This window comes from Manis javanica, chromosome 15 (genome assembly GCF_040802235.1).
Source record: "Manis javanica isolate MJ-LG chromosome 15, MJ_LKY, whole genome shotgun sequence".
Classification (NCBI taxonomy): Eukaryota; Metazoa; Chordata; class Mammalia; order Pholidota; family Manidae; genus Manis; species Manis javanica.
This window is the reverse complement of record NC_133170.1, coordinates 84,236,966-84,254,669: the sequence shown is the minus strand read 5'-3', so window position 1 is coordinate 84,254,669 and position 17,704 is coordinate 84,236,966. Positions and strand designations below refer to the sequence as shown.

The following is a 17,704-nucleotide window of genomic DNA, read 5'->3' as shown; positions in this document are numbered from 1 at the left end:
AGTCACCCAGCCCCTCTCTGCCGTCTCTCCTGTTGCCCCAAGACATTCTCCCTAATTCCTGATGGTTTCCTGGGGACAAGGGCTTCCAGGGACCCATCCCTTACTGGTCCTGTGCTGTCGCTGGGTGGGAAATGATGTTAGGGTCACACGTGGGCCTCTCACAGGCTTGGCTGCTGTGAGCTCACACCCAGCGGCTCCAGGAAGAAGCTGCTTCTGTGGAGACCAGGGACCCCATAGTGACTGCCTGGGTGTGACCCCTGGTGAGGCCTGCCCGGGGGCTTCTGGCCCATCTGGTGCCTTGTCAAGGCTGGGCCCACAGAGCAGTCAGTGTCTGACATGGCTGACAGCAGGGCCTGGTGGCTGGCCTTGGGCCCCAACCCCCCACCATTATGACTCATTGTAAGGAGCGTCATTCAGTCATTCAACAAGCAGTTACTCTAAGCTCGGACAATCAAAGCTTATTGCCCAAACTGAGATGTTTCCAGGCATGGAATAGTTGCTCTGGGACACAGGCATGAAGTGGGAATGTCTGGGAAGTCGAGGATACAGTCACCCCCAAAGCCTGTCCTGGGCCCAGACATTCTGGGGCAGGCCATCACTGGGGGATTCCTGGCTGTAACTCCGGGGGGAAATCCCAGGACAAAGTACCTTTGAAACTGAAATCAGTCAAAGGGAGAAATAAAGTGGGAGAAAACGTTTATTTCTTACAAGCAGCCATCCATGTCTGATCTCCCGTGTCTCTCGTGACCTGGCTGCAGACAAGGGACCCACCAACCTCTCTGGGCCAGATGCGCCCTGCTTCCCCTTGTAATTGTCTGTTGATATGGAGATGGGCTACTTCTCTCCCCTTGAAACACATATTGATAGGGAGATGCCCTAAGGCCAGGAGAGAGAATCTGGAAATACTGCAGTTTTACCCACACTGGCCAAACTGGATGAGTTTCATTGCTGTCGCCCCAGGTAACCAACTGACTTTTCAGAAAGGCTGAGCCAAAGACAGGCCCTGCCCCGACGCACTGGCCTCTGTCACATCCATCTGCAGCCCCTCTGCAGCCCCTCACAGTGACCACCCGGGAGCAGGGGCTCCTCCGGGGGATCCCGGGAGCAAGTCCTCACAAAGGTCCTCTGCAAGAGGTGCCCCTCGTGGACTTTGCACAGTGGTGTTGTAGGGTCATGGCTGCTGTTTGGGACGCTCCTGTGTGCAGCCAGGATACTGGGCCGCCTGGCCTCTTCCCCACACGTTCCTGTACAGGAGACACAGGAGGTTGGATGAGCCATCACAGGGGACACAGAGCCCGGGCAGGGGCCACAGAGACCCGGGAGCCCAGGCTGCAGTGTGGGGAGGGAGGGTGAAGGAGGCCTGCTCTGAGATGTGGACTGTTACTGTTTGGTGTCATGTGTCACTTAATCAGTGCAGTGGACACTTGACTGGTGACACCCCTAGAAGCTGAATTTTCAAGGTGGCTGGAAACCTGGGTTTGGACCTTCTTCTTGGGAAGTGGGTGTTTTCTAGTGAGTGTCTGTGACCTCACAAGTCACAGGCTTGGGGCAGACCCCCTTCCCACCACTGCTGGGCTCAGTAAATGCTATGGGGTAAAGGGGGGTGCCTCCTGCCCAGGCCTGGCTGTGCCAAGCTCTCTCTGTGCCTTTGCAGGCCTCACAGATGGCAGAGTTGCCCAGCTCAGCTCAGTAGGAGCTCTTGGGCCTCCCCCAGGGCCAGCAGCCACCTCCCTGTCCCCTCCTCCTCCCCTGCCACAGGGCCAGTAGCCACCTCCCCTCCCCTCCTCCAGGGCCCAGCAGCCCCTTTCCCCTCCCCTCCCCCAGGGCCCAGCAGCCACCTCCCCTCCCCTCCCCCAGGGCCAGCAGCCACCTCCTCTCCCCTAGGGCCCCTCTGCCTGAGGTTTTTCTGGGCTGTGGCTTCTGGGTTCTGGAGAAAACCACAGCCTTCCTCCAGCTGAGTCAGTCGCCTCCCTCAGCCCAGGCCTCCAGCTAGGAGGAGGCCCAGGAGGGAAGGGGCTGCCCACACAAGGGCGGGGTGCGGCCAGGCCTAGTCCCCCTCCCCAGATCTGCCACTCTTACCTCCTCCACGAGGTACACCACCAGCCCTGTCCCCATGGCCATCACTCCCTGGAGGGCTGACCAGGCTCCCAGCAGGGCAGGGCAGCCCCAGTGCAGCAGTCACCGTCAGTGTCCCTCTGTGAAGTGGGCGGTGACAGCCCTAACAGGGGCTTCAGAGGTCTGTGAGGACCTGGAGTGGGGCCCAGTGACAGCAGCCGGAGGCATCCGCCACTTAGGGGTTGGGCGGGCATCCCGAAGACACTTCTGTGGATGGGATCTTATTCCGACTGTGTGGGAAGGCGCTCCCTGGGCTGGGACTGACCTCGGGGCTTGAGGATGGGGTGGGGTCAGCGGTGGTCTCTGTGGCTGTCCCCCCAGGGAGGGAACACTGCCAAGGCACGTAGCACTGGCCCACAGAAGTGCTTGTGAGGATTTGGTGAATGAGTGAATGAATGGCGCATCCTGCAGGCTGAGGAGCCATAGAAAGACCCCGGGGGGAGGTCAGCCAGCAACTCCCATGTGACCCTGGGCAGCATCTTCAGCTGTGAGAGGCTACGTTCTCTCGTCTGTGACACGGGCACACAGCACCTGCCCCTGCTTTGCTCTGCGAGCTCAGTGAGTCCCTCCCTCATGCATGCCTCCTGCCCCAACTGAGTCAACATAGAACAAGGAACCCAGGTCCTCCCATCCCGCAGAACCTTAAGGATGACTCTCATTTCTGGATACCAAGGGGGTCCATGTGCTCAGCAGCTTCTCACAAGGGACAGTAACCTCAGGTTGGGGGTGGGACCTGGCAGGCAGGGTCTGTCTCCTGTCTGGCATCTGGGAAGGTATGGATGACGTCGAGTTGACCTTGGGTCAGGAGGCCCAGGTGCTCGCTGACTGTGTGGCCCTGACCAGCTGGGGAATGGAGACAGGCTGCCTCAGGTCTGGGAACCTCTGTCTCCTTATTCATAAGGTGTGGCGGGTGTTTGCACCTGCCTCCCAGGGTGGTCTGGGGTCACACCAAGCAAAACATGTCAGACACCGGTGTGGAGGTTCCTGAGAAGCAGCGTTTGGCCAGCAGTCACGCTGGTGACTTGTGGCGGGTGAGCTAACGCCTGCAGCTGAGCTGGGACAGTCCCACAGCTGGGCAGCAGTCACGGGCCAGCTGAACAATGCTGACCCTCTGTGGGACGGAGGGTGGGCAGCCCTACCCTCAGGGGTCACCCACCATTCCTGGTGACTAAGACTGTTGTGCTCGGGTGGGTAGGGGCGGCACTGTCCCAGAGAAGTCAGCAGCCCAGGGTCGTCAAGCCCAAGGCAACCCCAGGTAACAAAAGGGTCCTTTTTAGATCCAGAGAGTTCGTGACTGACGTAGAGAAGAAAGAGTAGGTGACATGCCAGCTCCCGTGGTGCTGATGGGTGGTGACAGGACAAAGGGGGCATGGATGGGCAGAGGAGAGGGGCCTTGAGGGCTGGAGGAGTTTCAGGATGGAGAGGATGGTATGTGGTGCTCAAGTCCACCCAATGTGTGACAAAGGGGAGGACACCGAGGGGGCGGTTAGATGGGGCCCGTGGAAAGCCATTGGAGCCTCGGCAAGTGCAGGAGAGAGATGGGGTGACAGGGAGACCCCCCCAATTTGAGGCAGAAAAAAGGGGACATGGAGTCCAAGACCCCTTAGAGACTTACCCTAAGGAGCAGGAGAGATGTAGGCATCCAAGGTGGGAGAAAGAGTGTCCCATGCCTGAGGGGCAGGGGAGAAGGTAACTGGAAAACGAATTGGCTCCGATTTGCCATCCTTGAGGGTTAGGGCATGGGTGAGGGGTGCCAGAAGGGGTAGCCTCGAGGAACCAGATGGTCTACCCTGGGGTGACCAAGGGCCTTGGAAGTCACCAGGGGTGCCCACTGAGGGAAGTCAGAGGCCAGAGGCCATGCCAGACCATCCTGTGTCCCAGCTTTAGGGGGCCTTCCCCACGCACTCCCTTAGAGGGTTGGTTCACAAACAGTTGTCCCATTGTTTTCTTATTGGGAAATAAAATCCTCAAGAGCTTTTAGGTCACAGGTGGGCCATCCTGGAGCCCAGGGACTTCATTACTTGTGGGCCACCTCTTCTCTATAGGGTCACGTTTGTGGTGATCATGTCGATGATGGCCATCTGGGAGGGAGACGGGCCCTTCACACTGAGATTCTGAGGCTGAAAGCTGCAGCTGGGACAGAGATGCAGTGGGCTTCAAGGCGGCACTGCCCGCTGGCCTGGGTGTCTGGGCAGCGCCCTCCACTCCTGCTGCAGTGGGACTGGGCAGGGCTGGGGCTGGGCATGCTTGGGCACCTGGGGAACGGCTGCTCACTGGTGGCAGGTGCTCTGAGACCTGGATGGGGCTGGGGTCACTTATGGGCTGGTTACTGCTCCCGCCCCAGCATCAACCTCAGCTCCCAGGGAGCCTGTGAGGAAGGGGACTGGCGTGGCATGGCGTGCAAGTGCAGTGACTCTGGGGCAGTGGCGTGTCATTGGGTTGTCATTGTGAGGCTGGGGACGGGAGAGGTTTGGGGAGGTGGGCCTGAGGGGGCAGGGCTACCCGCATGCTGGCAGCCTGGCCTGTGTGTGCCTTCAGGAGGCCTCTCTGTTGCAGGGGTCTGTCCATCCTGGGGCCTGAGCAATGCCCCTCTGCAGGGCAGCAGTGGTCCTAGAGGAGATGGGGGCCCTGGGAAGTTCTTGGTGGGGAAGCACAGGTGAAGAAGTGGACTGGGGGTGTCAGGGGCGGGAGACCGGGAAACCGACCTGGGGTCGCCAGGCAGGGTGTGTTGTGCTCCCCTGGCCTGCTCTCCGGGGATTCATTCAAGGCAGGGTCACCATTCAACAGCCAGCCTGGAGCACCTGCTGTGTTTTTGCTGAACCCCTTGTGGGTCTTCAGACCCGAATTCCATGTGTTTTCCCTCAGGGAATTCCTGAGTGAAGGTTGCTGAGAATTCCTGGGTCCTGAGTGGGGATGGCTGGGACCAGGTCGTGAGACGATTGGACTGCAGAAGCCACCTGCTAGCAACTGCCCTTTCTGGGGTTGGGGTGACCAAGGGTAAGCCCTTCAGAACCTGGGATGAGGCAGGTCTCTGGGAAGAGGGGGCCCTCTCTTGGCTTCTTCTCCAAGTACTCTGACCCAGAGGAAGGGGAAGGGGCATGAGGAAGGCAGCCATTCTGACCTGAGGTTCCTGTACCCCTCAGTCCCTCATCAGCCCCAACAACTCTCTCCCTTCGGCCGTGAGTCCTGGGGCTCAGGACGTGGGTCCGGGTGAGCTGGGAGCTCTCCAGGAAGTCAGATAAATCTGGAGGGCCTGGCCAGGACCCCGGGGTCAGGGGCTGAGATCTGTAGTGGAGGGGTTCAGCTCCTGCTGTGACCTTGGGCAGGTCACTCAGGATCTCTGGGCCTCAGTGTTGCCATCCATAGCATCAGGATCCCGACAGGATCTCCCTCCAAGGGTGGTTGATGGCTCCGAGGCAAGGTCTGGAGAGAGTTAGCCTGGGGCCAGCAGAAGGAAATACCCCAAAGCTGAAGCTCAAATCAAAATCCCTTCTCTGAGGCCCCTGAAGAAGGGGCCACAGGAGGCCAGGGAGAAAGGAGGGCAAGCCTTGGCTGGGAAGGCCCCCCGGAGCGGCCCCCAGGGGCTGAGCAGGAGGCAGGAGGAGAGGAGAGGCGTGTGGGAGGTTTCCGAGCCCCCAGGGAATGGAGCAGAGCTGTGGTCAGCTAAATGGGGGCCCAGGTGTCCCCGTGCCAGTCCCCACACCTGCGGGTGTGCCCCACCTGGCATCCGGCCCCTGCAGCTGTCCGGAGTTAAAGACCCTGCACAGGGAGGGGGTCCTGGATTAGGTGGGAGGGCCCCAGTAGGGCCTTTAAGAGGGAGAGAGGAGGCGGGAGGGTCAGAGAGGAGATGTGGCAGTGGAGGCAGAGGTCAGAGAGAGCTGAGGCCTTTGGCCTCTGCCTCCAGTGCTGGGCTTCGGTGTTGGTGGGAGGGGCCGGAGCCAGGGAATGCCCGCGGCCTCTGGAAGCCAGACACGGCAAGCAAACAGATTCTCATGGAGCCTTGATTATGGCCTGCAGGCCTGTGTCAGACCTCTGCCCTCCCGACCTGTAGGTGAATGAACTGTTGTTCCCGCCGCTGCGTCGGTGCTGACATGGTGCAGTGGCCCCAGCACAGGGGCAGGAGCCGGGGGGCCAGCCCCCACCAGGACCCTTAGCACGGCCCCCGGCCCATGGAGATAGTGCCTGACCCTCTGCCGCTGCCCCCCACAATCCCCCACAGTGCAGCGGGGGACCCCAGCATGAGGGGTGGTGGGGTCAGGGCTCTCTCCCTAGCCCCCTCCCCACCAGGGAGCCCTGGAGCCTCACAGAGCCACCCACAAAGTCCCTGGATGGGATCTGCTTTTCCGGCTGACACCCACGACTGGTTCCCAAGAAATTATGCCCCCTGGCGAAGATGGCAGGGGCCTTTCTGTGCCATGCGCCTGAGTAGCCCACCCCTCTGTGGCTTCTGTGTGGCAGAGCCCGGAGTGTTGGTGGGGGAGCTGTCCGGAGGTCCTGGGATGCCAAGGGGGCGCCAGGCAGGGAAAGGAGTGGGCTTGGACATGCAGTGGGGCAGGGGGTTGTGATTTTGTGCCACTGGCCCAACTGGATCCAGCGGCAAGAGCTTGCCCGTCTGGACCCCCCATGGGCAAATCGGGGGACCATTCTGTGTAGCATCCCCCTCAGCAGTGGTGACCTGGTGTTAATGAAGACAGTTGCATGGAGGGCTCCCCATGCAGGGGCAGCTGCCACCAGCTCGTGGCCATCACCACATCCTGAGGCTACCGAGGGGTCACCTGTGTGTCACAGTCCAGTTCCTGTCCATGCTGAAGGCTTGGGTAAACCATGTCCCCACTTTGAACTGTGATACAAAATGCCTGGTCTCAGCACTGAGACACCAGTTTCCTTCCAGCAAAGGCTTGTTTCATCTCAGAGAATTTAAGAGGCACGTGTTTCCCTCCTTGAATTGGTTCCTGGGGGCTCAGAGCTTATTTTGGCAAATTTTGAGCCTCCTAGAAGGCCTTTTGTGTGAGTCTCCTTCCTAGCTTTCTTCTATTCCACTTACATCTCTGAACCTGCCCATGGGTGAGGAGTCTAGGTGGCCCTTGGACTTGAGAGCCTGGGAAGCTGACAGTAGTTAGTGTCCTGGACCTTGTGGGTAGTCCAGCCCTTGGGAGGGACAGGGAGGTGGTTTGGGTGGGCAGATGCTAAGCCAGGCAGAGAGGGAGGAGGGGGTCCTGACCAGGAGAGGGAGGGACGGCTTATTTGGAGGCCACTGGCCACGGCCAGCTCTGGCTGGGGAGGTGCAGGGAGGGGCCTGGCCCTGTGCTGGAGGAAGAGCTGGAGGAAGGCGGGGGCAGAGGGACTGATGTTCTGGTGACCCGACCTCCCGTGTCCCGGCCAGTGTCCTGGGAGATGCCTCAGGAGGGCCGGGAGCCTCTCCCCTCGGGTCACTTTCCCGACTGGGTGCCATGACGCCGTACAAGCCACCCCAAGCATCCTGGAGAGATTACAAATTAAATATGAGACAAAACAATGAGCAGAGATGGGCAGGGAGGACCCTTTATTGCGAGTTGATTGGGTGAAGGGAGAGGGCGTGGGGGGGGATGGGAGCGCGGGGGAAGGGAGACCCTCCTGGGTCTGTTGGGAGCATCTCAATGCCCTAATTATGGGATTCGCCCCCTTCCCCGCCCCTCTTCCCCTATTTGGCCTCAGTCTCTTCAGATTCACATGTCCTCTTAACTCGCCGCCCACCCCTGTGTCCCCTGGCGCTGGCTGGCATCAGCTTCTAGGTCTCATCGTTCCTTGGGAATCTGTCCTGGGCGTCTGACTCTGAGCTCTCTACCCGGTCATCTGTGTGCTGTCTACACCCTGGGATTATTTTCTGTCTTGGTTTTCCTCTCCTACTTTGGGAGGGTTTTTGGGTTTTTTTGTTTTTGTTTTTGCCTCACAGCCCCACACAGTGAGAGCCCTGGATCCCAGAAAAGGAGTGTAGACATTATCCTGGAGGCCACAGGGAACCAAGGACAGTGGGCCTGGGACAGTCCTGCGTGGACATGGTCCACACAGAATGGCAAACAGAGAGAAAGTACAAAGGCCAGCGGGAATGGCTTGTGTTACCCAGTCTCCTGTTAGCGACTCTTCTCTGGATACAGCTGGGAGGCGGTGACACTACCCTTCAAGGACCCGTGTGAACTCCACCTGCCCCACAGGCCAGAGGAGAAGCTCACCTGAAGAGACACCTGGGGCCTCAGTAAGAAGGGGCGAGAAGGGGTCATGGAGGTCATTGCATCTGTCACCACCAGGTGCCTTGGCAGATGCACCAGACCATGGAGGGCAGGCAGGACCTACAGAAAAGGTGAGGACTAGTAATGCCACTATGATTCAGACCCCAGACCAAGACTAGACAGAAGAGAGGGAAAAACCAAATTTCACACTGGATCCCAAATAGGCCAAGAGGAAGACTTACATAGGATGGTCAGTCGGTCCCCTCCACTGAACACATGACACAGTGACACAGTCTTGAACAAAGACCCTACTGTCACCCCACACACCCATGACCCTTCGGCCTGCCCAGGCCCCCTGCACCTGTGCGGGAGGACCAAAGGCTGCGTCTTGTGCTCACCTAGCTGACGGGAGGCTGAGGGGGATGACTGCCTCCCACCTGCACGTTGACTTGCTTGGAGGGTGGGGTTCTCTGCATCCCCAGTTGAGGTAGAGGTAGGAAGGAAGGTCTGAGATTCACCTCATATCCCAGGGAGGGGCTGTGTTGCTGGCCGGCATGTGCAGGGGTGCCTTGTGCAAGGAGTAAGAGTCCTGCATGACATGGAAGCCCTGGAGCCTATGCCTACAGAGAGATGAGGCCCATGGGAAGCTTCTGGATGGCAGCACAAATCTTGGGACATGCCAAGCATCGCCATGCTTGCAATAACGTGTGTGTGAGCACATACGCACCTGTCTTACGTTAGGGAACAATCTGTGTGTGTGCCTGTTCACTGTCTGTCTCTGTGTCTGCAAACTCAGAGCTGACATCCTGTGCCAACCCCCAAGACAGGATCTACCTGGTTCTCAGGTATCCCTCCTAACTGCTGCTCACAGACATGTCCACGACAACATATAATTCTGAACCTTCAATATGAATACACAACACAGTGACCATTCATGGAAACGCGGACATCGGTGCTTGAGGTGGAGTTGGTGGGAAGCTCTGAGGGGTGGGAGGCAGCAGAGGTGGCTCCCGTCCCCTATGGGCCTTGACTACAGCTGTGTGGGAGGGTGGTCCCCAGTAGGAGTGTGGGAGGGGTGACCCGGGTCTGGGAGCAGAGTGTCCTGTAGTGAGAGTGATGGGACTGGGGCTGAGGGAGGGGACGCGGGGCAGCATCCCTAGGAGGCAGGAGCGTGGAGGACCCTCAGGATTGGGCAGTGTGCCAGGCTGAGAGGATGGGGAATTTCCAAATGGGTCAGGAGGCCAAGAGGGCATGGCGTGGAGTGTGGGCCTTAAAGGGAGGGATAGTGGGACAATTGATCACATGGGAGGGAGCCTGTGAGCTGCCAGGTACAGACCCATGTCCTGGAGGCCACGGATACCAAGGGGAGGGGGACCGGGATGATAGGGGGAATTTGGTCCCTGCAAAAATCGCAAGTTCAGGGCAGTTCAGGTAGTGCTATGTCCTCGGCCCTGCTGCCTGGATGCCCTGTCTGGAATATTCTCTGCCCTCTGAGTGTGAGTGACACTACCTCTCAAGGAAACCTGCAGAGATGGCCCTTTCCCTGGCTTCCTTCCCACAAGCAACAGGTGTCTGTGCCCCCGAGGGTGTGGTTGAGTTCAGGACAGAAAATGTGTAAGCCAACAATGAGCAGAGAGCATGATTCCTGATGGGCAAGGAAGACCCTTTATTGCGAGTTGATGAGGAGCAGGGAGAGGGCTGGGGGGAGCGCGGGGTGAGGGAGACCCTCCCCGGAGGCCTGTGTGTCCAGGCGCCCAGGGGCGGGGGCTCGGGGCCTAAGAGCACTCCCTGGGGGCCAGCGTCCTCTCCACGGTGCTCCCTTCGTGCGTGACCTGGCAGCTGACGCTGCTGTGAGACTTCCACGCGTTGGGGGAGAGCCTCAGGTAGCTGCTGGCCGCGTACTTGTTGTTCCTCTGTTTGGAGGGCTTGGTGGTCTCCACGCCCTGGGTGACGGGGGCGCCGTCTGCCTTCCAGGCCACCGTCACGGCGCCGGGGTAGAAGTCACTGATGAGACACACCACTGTGGCCTTGTTGGCGCTGAGCTCCTCGGAGGAGGGCGGGAAGAGGGTGACTGAGGGCGCGGCCTTGGGGTGACCTGCGAGGCAGGGCAGCAGCAGGAGGTCAGAGGGCTGCTGGCTGTGGTGGGAGGTCCTGACCTCACTGCTGATATGGGGCTGGGCTTCCCGTGGTTCTCGGTGGGACCCCGGGTGGCCCCTGCTGTCCTGAGTTCAGGTCAGCCATGAGCAGGGTGACATACCTTTGCTGGGAGACTCTCATGGCACACCCTAGGGAGCTGGCCCCCTCAGGCGCTCTGCAGGTTTGTGGAGCCGCATAGGCCACCATTCCTTGACTGTCTCCCTGGTGCTGGCGGGCATGGGCCCTGGGACCTCACGTCTGTGTGAGTCCGTCTGTCTTGGGGCATCTCTCTCCCCTCCATCTGCACCCAGCGCCTGTGCCCAGCGTTTGCCCAGGTGATGGGTGTGTCCTGGTCTCAGGCTCTCCTGGCTTGTGGGGATAGGTTTCCTGCCCTCAGCCCCATGAGGGCATCCTTGATCCCCTACCCACCTTCCAACAGAGACCCTTAGTGCTGCCGGGCTGCGGAGTGGGTGTCAGGACAGGGACTGGATCCCAGGGAGGCCAGTGGCAGAGCAGGCCGTACTCGTTCCCGAGGCTGGGCCGGGGGCTGTTCGCAGGCTGTCCCCCTATCCTGGGATGTTAGCCTGGGGACTGTGTCTAACTTGGACATGTGTCCGCCTGGCAGGGCCTCTTGCTGTGACCTGGCCCTACAGGAAGACTCCTGGCCTGGGCACCTGCTCAGGGGTCTGTCCCACAGAGGTGGCATGTGGAGGATGGACCCTTGGGGGCTACATGTGCTGACAACTGCCCTCTCCTGGGTGTCCTGATGTCCTAGGGGAGGAGCAGGGACCCAGCACCCTGGGTCACCTTCCCATGGGAAACTCTCCCTCCCTCCTTGCCCCCTACACCTTGTGTCTAACCCCCATCTCCCTAAGTCCCACAATGGGATTCCTTGATGAGTCGGGACTGGTCCCCACTTAGAACCCAGAGGCGCCCCAATGGACAAGTGACCCCCCCGGTACAGTGCAGCTGCTCCCGCCTCCCTGCCGCATCCCATGGCCCCGGTGCCCCAGCCGGATTCCCCACTGCCCTAAGACCCCAGTGCCCGAGAGCCTGCAGGACCCACACATCCCAGAGGCCCAGTGAGGGATGAGAGACACTGCTCAGAAGAACAGCCAGGGGGAGCAGGAAGCGCTCGGAGGGGTGGTCCTCTCAAGCCCCGACGGGGAGCCTGTTAAAATCGAGCAGGGTGAAGGTGTTAATGAGTAACCGGGGGTGTGGGGGGGGTGAAGTTTCCATGCCTCAGAAGGGTTCAGACCCCAGGCCAGATAAGGGCAGAAAGAGGGGAAAAATCATCCAAAATTGAAATCTGTATGCCATGCGGGATGGCAAAGGGGGGACTCACCAATGACAGTCACTTGCGTCCCACCTCCAAAAACGTACACAGTGACACAGTCTTGAACAAAAACCCTCCTCTCATACCTCCCGCCCACCAACCCTCGACCTCGCAGAACCCCTGCAGCTGCCTGGGAGGCCCAAAGTCCAGCCTCCTAGTCATGGGTGCTGGTCGAGCAGTTTAGAGGATCAGAAGTTGGCCTTGTGGACCTGAATTCTGTTCCACAGAAGTTTGGTATTCTGTCCATTCTTGGGCATGCGATGGTGTGTGATCAGATGTCTGGGTTTCCCATCACAACCCCACCCAGTTCTGTCCTTTTCAGCGTGTATACGCCTTCCGCTGTCTAGGTTGGGATGTCAGGAGGAGGGGATGGGTGACACAGCGGAGCTGAGACCCCTTTGCAGACTTGGTACAGGCCTGAAGACCTGGATGCACCACACAGTGAGCTGAGGAGGCCGTGGACGTATTGGGAGGGAATGGGAAGTGTGGCGGGGCAGGAATGGAGTCCTGAACCAGCATCCAGAGCCTCCGCAGGGCCCTGGGACGCGGCCTCCCTCCTTGGCTGGGCCTTCCTGAAGGTGCCAGGAGCAGCTGGTGCGTAGACCCCGTGCTGAGCCTGGTGGGGGGCAGCTGCCTCTCTGCCCCTCCAGGAGGGCTGAACTAGAGCTATATGGCCCAGGTGGACCCTCTAGGTGGGGAGGAGGCCACTGTCCTTGCTAATTTCTTCCGTGAGCCCTAAGTGTGGGAGTGCCTGCTGTCCCCTGACGCTCCTGATTACACGTGTCCCATGTGCACGAGTGTCACAGGCACAGGGGGACCCCACAAACTAGGATAGTAAGTGCACCCCTGCCCTGCACCTTCATGTCATGAGGGGTCTCTGGCACCCCAGCCCTGGGGCTGCACCTGGTCCTGGACTGTCACCTGCAGAACTCACCCATGTGACGCCCACAGGAGTGGGTGTGGCATCCTCTCTCAGGCACAGCACTGTGGCTCGGGCAGTGCGCAGCCTGGGGACGTCAGGGATGCCCTCTCCCTGCTCATGTCCCAAGCAGGGTCCCAACCGGAGCACCTTCTACCGCAGCTCCACTTCAGCCTCCAGAGAGGTGCTCCTGTGGCCGTGCTTATAAATGTGTGTTTTGTGATCATATTGGTGTGAGTACATGTTCATGGCCGTGTCCATGTGTGTGCATGCGTGCTCCTAAGATGATGATCAGCTCACAGAGTCATGAATGGCACAGTCCCAGTATCTCTCCTTTGATTTAAGACATGGGTGGTCACGAAGTCACCCAGAAATAATGGTCATTAGGCATTTGTGCTGGGTCAGTGGTGGCCTGCCTCTCAGCGGTAGGAGGCAGCAGAGGTGACTCCTGTCCCCTATGGGCCTTGACTACAGCTATGCCCTCCAGGACGTGTGTGGGAGGGTGGTCCCCAGTAGGAGTGTGGAGGGGGTGACCCGGGTCTGGGAGCGGAGTGTCCTGTAGTGAGAGTGATGGGACTGGGGCTGAGGGAGGGGGCGCATGGCAGTGTCCCTAGGGAGGCAGGAGCATGGAGGGCCCTTGGATGTGGTGCTGTGCCAGGCTGAGGGGATGGGGAATTTCCAAATGGGTCAGGAGGCCAAGAGGGCATGGCCTGGAGTGCGGGGCTTTGACGGAGGGATAGTGAGGCAGCTGATCACATGGGAGTGAGCCTGTGAGCTGCCGGGACAGTGGGGTGGACTTGGTCCCTGTGGGAATCACAAGTTCAGCGCGGGTGCAGGCAGAGGTATGTCCTGGGTCCTGCTGCCTGCATGCCCTGTTCTGGAATATTCTCTGCCCTTCTGGGTGTGAGTGACACTACCTCTCAAGGAAACCTGAGGAGATGGTCCTTTCCCTGGCTTCCTTCCCACAAGCAACAGGTGTCTGTGCCCCCGAGGGTGTGGTTGAGTTCAGAACAGAAAATGTGTAAGCCAACAATGAGCAGAGAGCATGATTCCTGATGGGCAGGGAGGACCCTTTATTGCGAGTTGATGAGGAGCAGGGAGAGGGCCGGGGGGTGGGAGCGAGGGGGGAGGGAGACCCTCCCCGGAGGCCTGTGTGTCCAGGCGCCCAGGGGCGGGGGCTCGGGGCCTAAGAGCACTCCCTGGGGGCCAGCGTCCTCTCCACGGTGCTCCCTTCGTGCGTGACCTGGCAGCTGACGCTGCTGTGAGACTTCCACGCGTTGGGGGAGAGCCTCAGGTAGCTGCTGGCCGCGTACTTGTTGTTCCTCTGTTTGGAGGGCTTGGTGGTCTCCACGCCCTGGGTGACGGGGGCGCCGTCTGCCTTCCAGGCCACCGTCACGGCGCCGGGGTAGAAGTCACTGATGAGGCACACCACTGTGGCCTTGTTGGCGCTGAGCTCCTCGGAGGAGGGCGGGAAGAGGGTGACCAAGGGCGCGGCCTTGGGGTGACCTGCGAGGCGGGGCAGCGGCAGGAGGTCAGAGGGCTGCTGGCCGTGGTGGGAGGTCCTGAACTCACTGCTGATATGGGGCTGTGCTTCCCATTTTCCTCGGTGGGACCCCGGGTGTTCTCTGCTGTCCTAAGTTCAGGCAGCCCTGAGCGGGTTGACATACCTTTGCTGGGAGACTCTCATGGCAGACCCTAGGGAGCTGGCCCCCTCGGGTGCTCTGCAGGTTTGTGGGACCGCATAGGCCACCATTCCTTGACTGTCTCCCTGGTGCTGGCGGGCATGGGCCCTGGGACCTCACGTCTGTGTGAGTCCGTCTGTCTTGGGGCATCTCTCTCCGCTCCATCTGCACCCAGCCCCTATGCCCAGCGTTTGTCCAGGTGATGGGTGTGTCCTGGTCTCAGGCTCTCCTAGCTTGTGGGGGTAGATTTCCTGCCCTCAGCCCCATGAGGGCATCCTTGCATCCCCTGCACACCTTCCAACAGAGACCCTTAGTGCTGCCGGGCTGGGGAGTGGGTGTCAGGACTGGGACTGGATCCCAGGGAGGCCAGTGGAAGGAGGGGTCCGGAGCAGGCCGTACTCGTTCCCGAGGCTGGGCCAGGGCTGTTTGCAGGCTGTCCCCCTATCCTGGGATGTTAGCCTGGAAACTGTGTCTGACCTTGGACATGTGTCTGCCTCGCAGGGCCTCTTGCTGTCACCTGGCCCTACAGTAAGACTCCTGGCCTGGGCATCTGCTCAGGGGTCTGTCCCACAGAGTTGGGATGTGGAAGATGGACCCTTTGGGGCTATGTGTTCTGACACCTGCCCTTTTCTGGGTGTCCTGATGTCCTGGGTGTCTGGCTGTCCTAGGGGAGGAGCAGGGACCCAGCACCCTGGGTCACCTTCCCATGGGAAACTCTCCCTCCCTCCTTGTCCCCCACACCTTGCGTCTACCCCCATCTCCCTAAGTTCCACAATGGGATTCCTTGATTAGCCGTGACTGGTCCCCACCTAGAACTCAGAGGTGCCCCAATGAACAGTGACACACCTCGTACAGTGCAGCTGCTCCCGGCTCCCTGCCCGCTTCCCATGGCCCCGGTGCCCCAGCTGGAGCCCCCTTTCCCAAGACTCCAGCCCCCGAGTGCCTGCAGGTCCCACACATCCCAGAGTCCCAGTGAGGGATGAGAGAGACTGCTCAGAAGAACAGCGGTGGGGGGGGGAGCAGGAAGCGCTCGGAGGGGTGGTCCTCCGAAGCCCCAACCAGGAGCCTGCTAAAATTGAGCAGGGTGACGTGGTTGATGAGTAACTGGGGTGTGTGTGTTAAGTTTCCATGCCTCAGAAGGGTTCAGATCCCAGGCGACATAAGGACAGAAAGAGGAGAAAAATCATCCAAAATTGAAATCTGTATGCTACAGAGGATGGCAAAGGGGAGACTCACCAAGGACAGTCAACCGGGTCCCACCTCCAAAAATGTACACAGTGACACGGCCTTGAACAAAAACCCTCCTCTCACACCTCCCTCCCACCAACCCTCAACCTGCCAGGCCCCCTGCAGCTGCCTGGGAGGCCCAAAGTCCAGCCTCCTAGTCACGGGTGATGGTCGAGCAGTTTAGAGGATCCGAGGGTGTCCCCGAGCATCTGAATCCTGTTCCATTGACAGATGGGATTCTATTCATGCTTGGTCATGAGGTGGGTGGTATCAAATGCCTGGGTTTCCAATCACAATCTCACCCATTTCCATCCTTATCACGGACCAATGCACCTTCCTCAGTCTCTTGGGATGTCCCGAGAAAGGGGTGGGTGACACAGGGGAGTTGAGACCCCTTTGCAGACTTGGTACTGGCCTGCAGACCTGGATGCACCACTCAGTGGGCTGAGGAGGCCATGGACGTTTTGGGAGGGAATGGGAAGTGTGGCGGGGCAGGAATGGAGTCCTGAACCAGCATCCAGAGCCTCTGCAGGGCCCTGGGACGCGGCCTCCCTCCTTGGCTGGGCCTTCCTGAAGGTGCCAGGAGCAGCTGGTGCGTAGACCCCGTGCTGAGCCTGGTGGGGGGCAGCTGCCTCCCTGCCCCTCCAGGAGGGCTGAACTAGAGCTGTATGGCCCAGGTGGATCCCTCTAGGTGGGGAGGAGGCCACTGTCCTTACTAATTTCTTCCCTGAGCCCTAAGCGTGGGAGTGCCTGCTGTCCCCTGGCACTCCTGATTACACGTGTCCCATGTGCATGAGCGTCACAGGCACAGGGGGATTCCACAAGCTGGGATAGTAAGTGCACACCTATCCTGTCCTACAGCTTCATGTCATGAGGATGCCCTCGTGTGCTCCTGGTCCTGGACTATTACGTGCAGAGCTCACGCATGTGACGCCCACCGGAGTGGGTGTGGTATCCTTCTCTATCGGGCACAGCCCCGTGGCTCGGGCAGCGCACAGTCTGGGGATTTCAGGGATGCCCTCTCCCTGCTCATGTCCCAAGCTGGGTCCCCACCGTACCACCTTGTACCCCACCTCCACTTGACCCTCCAGAGAGGTCCCACTGTGGCCGTGCTCGTAAATGTATGTTTTGTGAGCTTATGAGTGTGAGTGTATGTCCATGTCCATGTGTGTGTGTGTGCATGCGTGCTCCTAAGATGATGATCAGCCCACAGAGTCCTGAATGGTGCATTCCCAGTATCTCTCCCTTGATTTAGGACACGGGTGGTCAGGCAGGTCCCCCAAGAGTAGTGGCCATTCGGCATTTGTGCTGGGTCAGTGGTGGGCTGCCTGTCAGGGGTGGGAGGCAGCAAAGGTGGCTCCTGTCCTCTATGGGCCTTGACTACAGCTGTGCCCTCCAGGACGTGTGTGGGAGGGTGGTCCCCAGGAGGAGTGTGGGAGTGGGTGACCCGGCTCTGGGAGTACAGTGTCCTATAGTGAGAGTGATGGGACTGGGGCTGAGGGAGGGGCCGTGGGGCAGCGTCCCCAGGAGGCAGTAGCATGGAGGGCCCTCAGCATGGGGCCCTGTGCCAGGCTGAGACGTGGGGAATTTCCGGATGGGTCAGGAGACCAAGAGGGCATGGCCCGGAGTGCGGGGCGTTGATGGAGGGATAGTGGGGCAACCTATCACATGGGAGTGAGCTTTGAGCTGCCGGAATGCTGGGATAGACTTGGTGCCTCTGGGAATCACAAATTCAGGGCAGGTGCAGGCGGACGTATGTCCTGGGTGCTGCTGCCTGCATGCCCTTTTCTGGAATATTCTCTGCCCTCTGGGTGTGAGTGACACTCCTTGTAAAGGCAGCCTGAGGAGATGGTCCTTTTCATGGCTTCCTTCCCACAAGCAACAGGTGTCTGTGTCCCCGAGGGTGTGGTTCAGTTCAGGACAGAAAATGTGTAAGCCAACAATGAGCAGAGAGCATGATTCCTGATTGGCAAGGAGGGCCCTTTATTGCGAGTTGATGAGGAGCAGGGAGAGGGCCGGGGGGGGGGGGGAGCGGGGGGAGGGAGACCCTCCCCGGAGGCCTGTGTGTCCAGGCGCCCAGGGG

At 59.9% G+C, this 17,704-nt stretch overlaps 2 gene segments (V, D, J or C); both read right to left on the bottom strand.

Annotated features, from left to right (window-relative positions):
• Positions 1 to 9,963: 9,963 nt before the first annotated feature.
• LOC140846393 (immunoglobulin lambda constant 3-like) lies at positions 9,964 to 12,656 on the bottom strand. The segment is given in 3 exon segments: positions 9,964 to 10,416; positions 11,803 to 11,947; positions 12,651 to 12,656. Coding segments are annotated over 3 exon segments (471 nt in total).
• Positions 12,657 to 13,761: 1,105 nt separating this feature from the next.
• LOC140843062 (immunoglobulin lambda constant 1-like) lies at positions 13,762 to 15,298 on the bottom strand. The segment is given in 2 exon segments: positions 13,762 to 14,218; positions 15,241 to 15,298. Coding segments are annotated over 2 exon segments (363 nt in total).
• Between the last annotated feature and the right edge of the window lie 2,406 nt (positions 15,299 to 17,704).